Source organism: Struthio camelus, chromosome 15, assembly GCF_040807025.1.
Source record: "Struthio camelus isolate bStrCam1 chromosome 15, bStrCam1.hap1, whole genome shotgun sequence".
NCBI classification, from domain to species: domain Eukaryota; kingdom Metazoa; phylum Chordata; class Aves; order Struthioniformes; family Struthionidae; genus Struthio; species Struthio camelus.
The window spans coordinates 3,818,596-3,831,668 of NC_090956.1; the positions used below are offsets into that span (position 1 = coordinate 3,818,596).

At 47.9% G+C, this 13,073-nt stretch overlaps 1 protein-coding gene across 5 annotated transcripts in view; it reads left to right on the forward strand.

Annotated features, from left to right (window-relative positions):
- TOM1L2 (target of myb1 like 2 membrane trafficking protein) overlaps window positions 1-12,241 on the forward strand; it is a 58,927-nt gene extending 46,686 nt beyond the window's left edge. For 4 of the 5 annotated variants that reach the window (XM_068907789.1, XM_068907790.1, XM_068907792.1 and 1 more), the window contains 3 exons: window positions 3,642-3,701; window positions 5,762-5,798; window positions 6,315-12,241. In XM_068907789.1, coding sequence (XP_068763890.1) covers window positions 3,642-3,701; window positions 5,762-5,798; window positions 6,315-6,463 — 246 coding nt within the window. In that variant the 3' untranslated portion in view covers window positions 6,464-12,241. The remainder of the gene's footprint in view (window positions 1-3,641; window positions 3,702-5,761; window positions 5,799-6,314) is intronic. The other variant, XM_068907791.1, reaches the window with a different exon arrangement.
- The last annotated feature ends 832 nt before the right edge of the window (window positions 12,242-13,073 follow it).

The window sequence follows — 13,073 nt, forward strand, 5'->3', positions numbered from 1 at the left end:
TTTTCCAGTGGGATCATTTTTAATAGAAATAAAATGTGATAATAATAACCTCAAACTGTCTTTTTAAGGGTAGAATATTGGATTTTATGAGGAGATCTATTGGCAATACTCTTTGGCTTTTGACTGCTAGTGAAAACACCAGCACAATCTAACTTAGATCTAAGTATGAACTTCGATTCCAGGTTCCTGTGGGTTTTGTGGGACTGAAAGCTTGCCTTTGTTCTCCTAGTCCTCCTTTTCCATTTCCCTTTCAGGACTGTTTAGAGGACCCCGTTTGAAGGATTTTCCAAAAACTGAAAAAAAAAAGGAATATGAACAACGAGTACTTCATCTTTTCATTTAAAAATAGTTATCTAGAGTACCTTCAAATATGTTATGGCTTAATTTCTACGTATTAAATGTATAGACTTTTAAAAAAGAAATCACAATATCTTTATAAAAACAGCTCTTTCTGCCAACACTGACTATCTAGGGAGCTGTCGTGCCAAGACTGAGAGCTTCACTAGAGCGCGTATGCTTGCCTAATCAAAGTATTTAACAAGACACTGTCCCGTTTTGGAGCCGTTTCCATTTAGTCTATGGCTGCCACCGCTGTTTGTTCTCAGAAGTTGTTGTCTTTTTTAACGTGTAAACTAGCTAATTTATTTTCACATTGCTTCTGTTGTGCTTTAGGGAATTAATCTTGACAAAACTCCCCTCCACATTCTTGAATTTAGGACCTCAGGAAAGGGGAAGACTTGCCAAGTACACAACTGACTGGCAAAAATAAAATTCTGTGTGTGGTCAGTTTCAACTTAAATGTAAATAGTACAAGGTTATATTTAGAACATTTTAAAACGTCTAGTTACTCTTGAGAGTACTTTTTCCCCTCTTTATTCTTGAACAAATCAAACCTGATACATTCAACACATGTTTTCTAGGAAGAATGGGGAGCAGAGTCTGAAGAAAGTAAATTGGCAGTGTGACCGTGGAAGGAGCAATGGATGCAAATCCTCGGCTCTTCTATAAGCGTGTTGAAAGTGCTGGAAGATGGGGGGAAGTGTTTTTAAAGGTCAATGCTGGATAGCAAATAGCTGACACGCTCAAATGTTTGTCTTGCAACTCTTAGTACTTCTTATATATGACCTGCAAGAAGTGCTCTCGCACTTCTAAGGTTTTTATTTGTTTGTTATATAAAGCAGGTCTGTCTGAAAGTAAAATTTCTTTCTTTTTTTTTTTTTTTTAGCCTTACAAAACACAGCAGCTTAGACTCCTAAACTGCTGAAATGTTTCAGAGGACTCTCTACAGAGTTAGAGCGTTGCAATTCTCAGGAATCGATTACGTGCCAGGGCATCTCTAGAGTTTTCAGGATAACCAAGATTTGAATTCCTGTTCTTCCTAATACAGGGACCGCAGTACCACTGCACTTCTTAGCAAAAGAAGGTATTTTTCCCTCCTCCCCCCATGCATACTTTCTCATACCATCTTTAAAGAAGCATAAGTACCTTTCTGAGCTGCATACTAGCCGACAGCTCTGAAGGCTACGCTTTCCAATCCAATGCATTAATTATTGTGTGCAGTGTTAAGCAATAAAAGAGAGAGACAGTAATGGAAACTTCAGCAGTAGTTTTTAGGTTGCTGTAGGCTGAATAAATCCATTGTTTTGTATTTTTGAAGCCAGTATGTTCCAAAGCTGTTAAACTAGTAAGTCAGTTCTGCAAGATGCAACTTGTCCTTGGGAACGAATACCTTGGAAGATGCGCACAGAGCCGTCCTGCTGCTAATGGCCATCCTGGCCAGCTTGCAGCAGCTTCAGCGCACTGCGCTAGCACTATATGTGCGCGTGATTCAACTCTTCGTTGCGCATTAAAAAGGAACAGTTATCCTAAATCTGGCCCATTCCAGGGCCTGCAGGAACTGCAGGAACTTATTTTCTGCTCAGGGTCTTCATGTGGTAACTGAAGGTAGCATGCCAAAACGCACCTCTGGTCCTTCCCGTGCCTGTCCCGTGCGCTTTGCCCAAGAGCTGGCGGTGTCGGAGCGGAGCGGTCTGCATGGCACCTCCCTTGGAGAGAGGTGCTGCAGCTCTCCCACCTTTAGATGAGCCCTGGCTTTCTAGCCCCTCGCCACGACTGACTTACCTCAGCAGCCCTTGCCTCGAGCAAAGGCTTAACCGACCTCCTCAGAGCCGAGGGCCACTCGATTAGAAGAAAACAGTTTTGAGGAGGCCTGTCGATGAGCAGCAGCCTGCACCGCTGCCTCCGTAGTTCAGCAGCCATCCGTCTTCCTCCACGACAGGTCCCTGGGAGAACTACGTCCCCCAGTAAATTCATCTGCAAAGCCTCTGTCGGTTCTTCCTCCCGTGAGAGCTTCCAGGCAAAACTCTGAACAAATGGCACCTTTTCTTCCTAGAAAAGCTTTTCTAAAGCTTTTCTAAAGCTTTTCTAGCGCTGTCAAGATCTCTCCCCTCCCAGGCCAGCCGCTCAGCTGCCGTGTGCTGGCCTCACCCTGGATGCCTGGCATTGTTTTTCAAGTGTTTTTCAGGCTTGTCCCTACTGGATGTATTGTGGTGGTTTCCTGTTTACTTCTTCCATAGCCCTCTGTTATGTTTAAGCAGTATAGTTAGTCAGGAAAATTCTACATCTAACATGTGGCAATTTCCCTTTGCGGGCCCGGTCGCCTGCAGCGCTCCATGAAACAGTTACAGTCGAGCGCTCGACATGCTGCGTCCGCTCTGCCCGTCACAACCGCGCAGCTCGTGGTTTTTTCGCAGGAAGAGGGGCAAACCTTTCACGCCTTTTTGTGAAGCTGTTGGCGGAGCTCTGCCGGGCACGCTCCGGTGAGCCTCGCTGCAGCGGTCCGAGGCGTTGCCGCCGCCAGAGCGGGAGCCGAGAGGAGCGCGTGCTGGGCTTCCTCCCATGGCTCGCCCGGGAGCTGCTGCCCGGCCTCCTCCATGCCTTCACCTTCGAGATGCTGCGCTTGGCGCTGGCACTCGTTCAGCTCTGCTGCCTCCGCTGCAAGAGGGTCACCTTCGGCAGAGGCGCGGGGCTGGCGGGCTGGGGCAGTTTTGCTTTAAACTGCCGTGCCAAGCTTTGCCAAGGCCTCGGTGCCGTGGCGGGAGGAGGATCTGGAAGGAAACATGACTGTATATCTTGGGCTCTGAACACCTCCACCTTCAGAGAGACTCCAGTTTGCCTTTATAAACTCTGAAGACTTTGAGCCCCTCTTTTTGCTAACCCTTCATTGTGGCTAATACCCATTAAAAAAAAAGTGTGTAAATTTAACATTTCGAAACCTAACTGATATCCAGTATTCTACCCTTAAAAGCTTTTCACGATCCAGGTTAGAATCATCAGTCCGTCCTGATGGTTTTAATATGTGGTCGGAAAGTTACCCGTCTTACGCTGGCATCCAGTCACGTCATTGCCCATAATCTTTCTCTTGGTTTTGTTAGCCTTGTTGTTCATAATTTCCTTTCCAAGTGTTTCTTTATTTGAAATGCCATTTATATTTTGTTGCCTTTTTTTTCCAGCACATCTTACATCTTTGTTTTTGTTTTGTTTTTAATCTTATTTCTGGCGTTTTCCATCGCTCTGTGGCCATGATTGTGGATGTGTTTTGGTTTTTGCCTGCCTTGCTGTTCTCTCGCTGCACTCCCTAGATCCCTGTTGCACAGTCCTCTGTCATGGATGACATTGAGGAGTGGCTCAGTACCGACTTGGTGAGACTCTTTATATTTTCATTTTTCCCATGGGCAATAGCACTTGGTATGGATAACTTTCAGCGCACTGCTAGGTTATTGGTGCTGCTCTGTGGTTAACAGGGAGGCAGTGAAACTTCCAAATCATATACCTTATTTCCCTTTGAGCAAAATATAGAAGTAGGTGGATATAGGGTTGTATCCAGCAATACAATCAAAACATTTTTTTCTCAGCCGCTTTATTTTCACTCCTCCATTTTAACATCACAGAATTGCTTGCATTCCAGAAATGGCACATTCCTGATTCCCATATAGGAAAGCACTTAAACATTTAAAACTGTTCTTTTAAACGCGATGTTAGTGAAGTGTTTCTTTGTGGTCACCATATCCGTTAAGCCCATCTCCTTCCATTAGTTCTTACAACTTCAGAGATTGCCCCCAGGTATCTCTCTGCTCCTTAAAGTCTCCTGCAGCCCTTTGCTCTTGCCTGTTCAACCTCCTGCCTGGGCAGCAGCACAGCAGGAGCTGTGGGGTTCAGGCCTGGCTCCCCGGCTCCTGGCAGAAGAGCTGCAGACACGCTCTGACATGTCAGCCTTCTGTTTGAGCACCAAACGAGCTGATTGTATGGAAAGGAAGAAGAGGCTCCTGCTCTCAGAAGCCCCTTAAAGTATTTCAACGAATCTTGGGTTTCAACGTTTAAGTTTGGTAGACTGACTGTCTTTAAAACATCGCTGATTTTCAGCAGCTAGTAGTATTTTCAGGTCACGGTACAGGCACTCATTTTCAAATTTAATTACAAACTGGCCTCATTTTTTTTAAAGAAACGCAGTAAATGTAACATGTCCTCTCTGCTTAAGCAATAAACTTTTGCCTTTGCCATTTAAATTAATTTAGCGGGAGAGAAAATCTTACGGAGAGATGTCGAGGTAGTGCTGCACATCTGTCCTGCCCTGGATAGCACTGCTCAAAAAGAGCAAAGCACAGAAGCGCAGTGTAGATACCTGAACAAGCCTGGGTATCACCAGCACTCCGGCCATGGCTGTGCTAAATTTCCTCTTCTCCCTGGTGCCTGGGTGCCCCATCATAACCATACGTGGATAAGTGTACCCTCTGAGAAAGTTTGGATTAGATTTTTAGTTTTCTCTCTGGGTTCCCCCCCTGCCCGCCTATTTTTCTTAAAGGTTCATTTCAGCTCCCTGCTTACCAGCTGAACAAGTTACAGATTAGGTTAGCTAAACTTTATTTTTTACTTTATCCTTTTTGGAGTACATTGGAACAAACAGTACCTGTGCTTATGAAGCAGTGGCTGCTGTGTGTACCTTTGGAAACTTCACTACAGTGGAAAGCTATTAGATGCTAGGTGGTGTTTTAATTCTCAGGCATTAGACGCCTTTGTGAGGCCGATCACTGCGTTCCCATTCTCCTGGTAGGGAAGCCAGGGCATGTCAAAGTAGGCTCAGCTTGAGACTTTTCAGTAGTGTTGCAGTCGATTTTTAACATCCTGATAGGATGACAATTATGCCACCTCCTTGGGCTAAATTTAATCTCCATATTAAGGAACTGTTGTGAATTCATGTGTTGAAACGCACACAGCTGGGAGAAATGCAGTGACCCCTGGCATCCCAGCCCTCATATCTCATGGAGATACGCTAACTGCCCAACAGTTTCTTTCATCCTGCCACAGTCCTGACTTTTTAAAGGACTGTGTGACGGAAAAGATGGCATCTCGTACAGTGTTTGTATGGCTCATACAGCTCAGTTTTTGACCAGGCCTATTGTCTGAAGGGGAGACCGAGCTGGACTGTCACTTAGGTCCAATAGGGAAAGCATAGCTAGCGGATGCCACCAGCAATCTTCAGAAGCATCTCTAGCGCTCTTCCTCTTGCTCTGCAGCACAGTGAAATGTCAGCCATCATTGGCATCCTGACGTGAGAACCGTGTGATTTCTCTAGGTCACCCTGCTCAAATAGTTACTGTGTAAAAAACGAGTGACGGAAACTGTCCAGTGGCTTTAAATGTGTGTAGAGAATAGTAGTGAGGTGCTGCCTGTGGGTTCATATGCCTTTTTGTTCCAATTGCAGAAAGGAGACGAACTGGAAGAAGGAGTGACCAGTGAAGGTAAGCAGAGGCACCCGTGGCTATGAGCTGTTCCCAGGTTAGTGCACAGACCGCGTTGCCTGCTTTGATCCCTGCTGAGATGCTGACTTCTCCCAGACCGATGTTCTACAACAAATGTTTCTGCACTTGGGGAGAGCATTTCAGAACAAAATGTTAGCATTTACCGTTAGGAGCCCTCCCAGCTTTACATGCTTTCCTGCCATCTTCCCCAGCCTGTGTACTGTGTTTGTGCCAAGTGGAGCACGTACCTGAGCTGCTCAGCCCTTTGGAATGATGTTTCCCTGCTTTTGTCCCAGCTGATAGAGTAGTGTCGGTTTTGATTGCCTCTGCCGACTGAACTCGGGTATCTCAAAGGTCGTCTGTACCCTTTTCTGAGGAAGTCGGATTGTACAAGTGTGTGTGCTTGAGAACACGGCCCAGCATGACACCAGGCACTAGGTTTTTAGACCCTGCTAACCTCTGTCCTTGGGGCTACAGCCCCAGTTCTTACTTGTCTTCCTTGTTTTTACATTGCAGAGTTTGACAAATTTTTAGAAGAACGAGCCAAAGCGGCGGAGATGGTCCCCAATCTACCATCCCCTCCCCTGGAAGCCCCCACCCCTCCAACAAATCCTTCCAGCAGGAAAAAGCAAGAGCGCTCAGAGGATGCCCTCTTTGCACTGTGAAGATTGCTCTTAGCTCCCCCGCCGTGCTCTGCAGAAGAACGTCGCTGTACAGCCGCTGCGTCCTCTCACAGTACTTGGCTAACAACGACCCCTTCCCCTCCTGGTTTCATAGATTGCTTCTCCTTCTCTTTCTCTCTCTCCCTTTCAAACAATCCATCCCCACAAGCTGACTCTTTCTATTTAAGCCCAACACTATTCCTGCCAGACCACGATTCTCCAGCGCTCGCTTAATCCCCTCCTTCCTATCCCAGCTGCACAAAACCAGCTCTTGATGCTGAAAACCCCTTTAGAATGCATGAGTACGTCATACTGTGTTGAAACAAAAGCCTAGAGGGGAGACAGCAGCCTTGCCCTTCAATTTGTATAGGGATCATCCTCTTCTGTAGGCAGGTCCTGCCAAGTAGACTGCTCTGTCGATCAGCATGTAATTGACTGAGCTGGAATGTTCAGGAGGAGTGTGTCTTTATTTTTAGATAAAATGTTAATGTATTGGCTTTCGTGTTGGTTTCAACAGCAAGGAGCAACTGTTCCCCTTTCAACATGTGCTTCACAAGTCAAAATCCTTTACTCTCCCACTCACACATCTCCCAGTACCATATGGTGGTCGTTTCCCCCCACTTTGTGCAGCGCTTCATATTCTTGATCTCACAGGGTATTTTTTTCCTTGTGTTTTATCTGGGCTTGCTCTAATTTGAAAGCAGTCTGTTGGCTGTGTCCAGTAGCTCTGGCAGTTGACAAGAATGAAAAACATTGGGCTAAATGGATGCTGAAACACTAGTGCATGAAGCATTTTGCTCTTTGGGAGAGCATTCTCACATGAGGATTTTTTCTAGTGTTTTTGCCTTTTAAAATAGCTAGATTATTTTGTCCTTACCTTAGATTCCTTCTTCAGTGACTGTACAGCTCAGTGTTTGTCTCAGCTCTTGTAAATGACATCCATGCAAGTGGATGGGACCTGCGCATGGACTGGGTGTGAACTGATATTGCTGGACTCCCTACCATGCCTGGTAGGCCTGACATGCTCGTTCTTGGTTGTAGGTATGAGAAGAAGGGCAAACCTTACCCAGGCTTGTGTGGGAATCCTGAGGGAAAGGGTTACCCGTGGAGGGATTAGCCAGTACAGTGGCTGGCTGTGCTAGAGGTGAAACTTCTCATTTCCTTCTAGGTTTGGGCCTGAGAGAGCGTTGGGTGATTGTGGCCGTGTTATATGTAATCCCAAGCAGTTTTGGAGTGTCCTTTGGTACCTCTGCCTCTTTTTAACGCCCAGCTCCTAAGGGGCTGTTGTCTGCCTTCTAGTTCAAGAACATTTCCTTTGCTTGCCAGAGGCACAGCTGATAACGCTGCTCCTCCTGGAGCTGCTAAAAGGACTTTCCACCACGTGTGTCTGCCTTGCTGGGCCGACACACGGAGCTGGAGCAGAGAGCCCACGCTGCGCTCGAGCCCTCCTTGCGTCCCCCAGCATGTTCCTTGGTAGGAAGCCAGTGGCACAAGATGGCAGGATCAAAGTGAGAGCTGAACGCTGTGTGGCAGAGTGTATCTCCTGTCCTGACAAAGAGACACTTTATCAGATGAACGCCCATGCAGGCAGCGCTCTGCTCAGCAGTGCTCCAGCCCCTTTTCCTCGGGGCACTAGTTGTCTTAGGCAGCCAGCCACTTTGTTCTGACTTGGCGTGTCTGAGCTTCCTGGGATGCTGATGTGTGTCGGGCTCTCTCGGAAGTTGTTCTAGACGAAGAAGCCACAGTTATAACTGTGTTTATGGGGAAATGTGTTTAGATTCAACTAAAGCTGCTTTTCCCTGCACCAGTTCCCTGAATGTTAGTTTTAAACAGCTGTTGTGAAAGGGATAGACGTTTTTATCTGAACGTGGTTATTTCAGCTCATAACATGCTCTCTAGGGTACTCCGTAGTTTGGTGGGTTGTGACACATATAACCTTTTCCCAAATGGCCTGTTTGGAGCATCATGGTCTTTGAGAGCTGCCACATTCGTCTTTGGAGGGAAGCATTGTCGGTGCAGGATTTCCAGGCAGTCCTAGGTCAGATGTCACTCTGTGCTCTCCCTGCTCATCCTCTCCTCTGTTCTGCCCTCCTTGCATTTTCTCCCTGGATCTCTCTGTATGTAGCTGGGCCCAGGCCAGGTTGCACTGGCACCCGCCAGGGCTGACTTAGCACCTCTTTGCTCCTCTGTAGCTCACTGCTCCCCGTCAGCTCTGCACTATGCAGAAAGTGGCATGGCTTGCAAGTGGGCTGGGAAAAATTACTGTCAGGATGGAGATGGCTTGAAGATGAAGCTGCCTGTTTTCCCCACCTGCTAACCTTGCCCCTGAGCTAAAGTCCTGCCGCATGGATCTGCAGAGGGTTTTCTCTCTATTTCATCTTTCATGGCTCATGTAAGTGCCAGAACAGTCTGCCTTGGAAGATGTAGTTGGTTGCATGTGTAGGCCGCTGCCCTCATACACTGCTCCCTCCCTGATTAACAAGTGGTGAGCCCATTGCTCAGGAATTGGTTGCCAGACCCCCCACTGCCAGCTCCTGCCACACCCTGCCTTTTCGCAATGCATCAGATGTGGCCACAAGCTCCCAGGAAACTGGGGAAACTTCCACTGTGATGCTGATTGGATTTCAGGCGGTGTCTGGTGATTGCCTGAGCAGTCTTGCCAGCATAAGATGAATTGTTGGTGTTCCTGTCAATGCAAAAAGCTCTGGGGGCGTCTTAAGTGTGTATTTTCTTTTCTAAATCCTTGAAACACATTGACCCTGTAAATGGCCGCATCAGGTGATTCTGAGCATGTTAATCCAGCTTCCCTGCCAAGTCCCAAGAGATAATCGCATTGCTCAAGCATGGGGATATTGTCAAACGATGCTGAGTGGCAAGGATATCGCTGGTGCTGTTGCTGGAACCCCCCTGCAGGGCCGCACTGCCAGCAGATGTACTGCGCTTCTTCCCCCACCCCGAAGCAAAGAAAAAGAGAGGTGGGGGCAGCTAACTTTCCTTCTCTCTGGCATGCTAAGCCAGGCCTATGTCTTCGAGTAGTTGCTTGAGAAAGAGCCTGGGTCTTTCCGGAAGCCCTTGCAGAGCTCTTCCTGATTGACTGCTCCCTCCGCCTGGGGAGGGAGATCAGATGAACCAGGACGGCTGGGGCTGAGTGGAGATGGGCAGTGTGCGTAGGGCTGAGTCAAGGGACTCTCTCCTTAGCTCATAACCTCAGGCGCTCCTCTGTCCCCGCTGACATCCACGTCACTGCCGGGAAGCAAAAGCACCGTTTTGAGGGGCGGCAGGTGCTGTCGGCACAGGCGGCCGCTTTGGCGGAAGTAGGCCAGCGCTCGGGAGATTCCTTCCTTGGGAGATGTGTGCTGAGCCTGGAAGAGATGGTTAAACATACTGCTGGTGCGACCCTTGATGGGTCTGGTATAAGCACAGCCTCTACCACAAGCCTCCTGGGAGCCCTGGAGTGAGTGGTAGGTGGTGGTATTATTGGAGCGAGTTAGATTTGGAGCCCAAACCCGTGAGGCTGGCTCTGGCAGTGCTGAGCATGGAGGGGGGGCAGGAGACACCGAAGGGAACTGAGCGTGCAGCATAACTAACGGTTTAGCCCAAGCCTTCTTTAGTTAACGTAAGAGCTACACTAGAGCTTCCTTAATATCCTGTATCAGGATCTCTCATCTTCCCCATCCTGTTGTGGTCTGCAAAAACCTGGGCAGTGGAAACTGTTTGGGGGAAAGGGAAGGGCTTTTTTCACTTCAGAAGACTGACCTCTCGATTTACTCGTCCTTAGCTTTCATTGTAAATGCCTCCTCTGTGCAAGTGGGCAGAGAACCTGTGTGGCTCCGATGCTAGTGAGAAGAGGGATGGAGCTGCAGTTTGAACTACTTTCCATAAGAAATAACATCCCAAGGCTTTCTGGGCATGTTAGGAATCACAGCCTGACACTCAATGACACTAAATTATTATTGGGATCCATTGTAAGTTCTAATAATACCCTGTTCTAGGTTAAGATATTTATTTTGTCAATATATTTTCTTTCCGGTATGTTTTTTAACCTCTTCTGTTAACCCTTTGTGTGCTGAGATGTAAGAAATGAATGATTTCTATTTAAATATATCCTTTGGGTTTTTTTAATTGTTGCGTGTAGATTTCAGCTGCATCTCTGGCAGGTGTAATAGATAACAATGTGCTTGCTGTACAGACAGACGTTCAGGGTGTTTAGTGTGTAGGCAAGGCTCATAGGAGAAGAGCTCATAAAGATGTAGCATGGTTTTTCTTAAAGGGAACGGCATTGGTACAGAGAATGGTCTGTTCAGGGACCCTCACGTAGCCTCCAACATCCCTTTCCCCTTCTGATGATCACAGCCTCTGTCTCTGAAACGTGCTGATCGAATCAGCCCAGGCTCTTGCATTTTCAGGGTTGTTTTTACCCTTCCAAGCTGAAGAAGGATTTTGGTTGGGGTTTTTGTTTGTTTGGGTTTGTTCAGGTTTCTTGTGGAATAAATTGGCTGTTTCCACTTTTAAATGGAGGACTCTGCAGAGCTGGCTGTGGTGGCGAGATGTTTCCCTCCAGTGGCGGAAGAACAGATGCAGGCGGTGGTTTCAGGCCCAGGGCAGAGGTGATCGCCCCCTCCCTCAAGCTGTACCAGGAGCTGGGCCCACACTCCTCCGGCAGCCCCAGCCAGCGCAATCTGTTCCTGCTTCCCCCTATTCAGTGCTCTTCTATTTTCACCCATGAGAACAGGACATGCAGACCAGGAGAGCAAACCCAGCAGTACTGTCAGCAGTCTTTCTGGTCCTATGCATTGTCAGGGCTGGTGGCTGCTGGGATATGCTGTGGGGTGGGAACTGCTCGCACTATCTCCATCCCCAGGCCAGCCTGCTCCAGCTCAGGCAGTGTTTACCTCCTAAATGCTAACCGCAAGACTCGCAGAGCCTTCCCTGGAAAAAAACAGCTCAGGACAGTTATTTTTATGGAAATAATGAAGCAGGCAATCGGTGAGTGGGTTTGTAGCCTTCTTGGAGGTAACCCTTCAGCTGCTGGCTGCACCCACTGCCGTTGTCTGCCAGCAGAGGAGGGGAGGCAGGAATCGCCCTGCCTCGCCGTCGGAGGCATCGCCGGTGTCCATGCAGCGCGTTCCACTTGTCCCTCCCGAACTGCGGCCGCTGGAGCAGGCTGCGTGCTCTGTCCCCAGCCTCCTGGCCCCAGTGTCGCCGCACCCATCCCGCTCCTGCCGTCCCCAGGCCATGGCAGCAGTTTGCACCTCCACCCCGGAGGAAGGTGAGGTTGCGTTTCGCTGAGAGCTGGCTGCCTTTCGCGCCCTGCCACGCTCTCGTGGTGATTCTCTTTAGCCCTTGGCAAACACCCCACCCTGCTCTGTGTTTTTATGAGTACAAGCTCCTCATTCTGTACATGTTATTATGAGCTATTGTTAATCCTACAAATGTAACCTGTGTAATAGCTTCTCTGTATATTACAGCTCTAGGCTTTCCAGATAAAAGTGGATAATATTTATTTACTGAAAATATTGCATATTTTTTTGTTTGGGAATGGGGTAGGGGGAGAAGGGGGATGTAACTGTTTAAAGAGATTGACTATGTAAAGAGAAACAAAATACACAAAAAGCAAAGAAATCCAACACTAAACTGCTGCTGTATTCATGTAGAAAGTGTTTACGTAAGGATGATACAACTGTATTAATCTACCATTGTTTAACTCGTTCCAGAAATCATCTCTACTTTGGTTCCTGCATGTGAGACACTCCAATAAATGCACTACTAGTGTGAACTGTAGGACGGTATCGATCTGTCTCTCAGGTGTTCTCGCTCTGCTTCACTGCCCAGCCTAAACACACCGTCCTGAGGGGGAGCCCTAAAGATGTGCTCAGTCTGCAGCTGCTTTCGGGGCCCATCAGATCTCAAAACACCTAACGGCAATGCCAGTGCTTGCACGATGCCGTCTTTCGGGAATCCTCTGTGCCTTCCTATGACAGGGGCCCAGGTGTTCTCACCTAGACAAGGGCTCTCCCCCAGTGGAAGATGTTCTTCGTGCCTTCGTGCCTTTACATAGATCTTATTACTGTGCATGGTGGTGTGCTACTGCTGCTGGTGATTTCATTCCCCGTTAAATCTTTGGCACGTCTTTTGAGGCTCACATCAGACAGGCAGACTGGTGGCAGCTCTTGGGTTTGGTGTGACATTGTCCACTCTGCAGGGATTACCGAGAGGTCCTGTTCCCATTTATGATGGTGGTTGCGATGGGCGGAGGGAAAGAAAGTGGCCATCTCATCTCACCCAGCAGAAGTGAAGTAGTAGCATTTCAGCCAAAGACAAACCGACCAGTTTGTCAAAGTGGTATCCTCCTTCTCCTATGTAAAGATCAAAACCAGTGGCCTGTGTTTTAACAGGCAGCTCTTTTGGGAGAAGTGTGCATGGAACAGTTTGAGAGATGTTTTCCCTCTCCTGATAGCTGCACGTTAGCATGTATTAAATGCAGCTCTGCCCTGGCTTGTTTACCACTGCACAGATCATGTGCCTGACTCTGTCAGAAACGTTCTGGTAGGTGCGTGGCCGGGCGCTGTTCAGCAAGGTGCGTAGCTACGGCCGCCCTGACAGAGCAGAAATC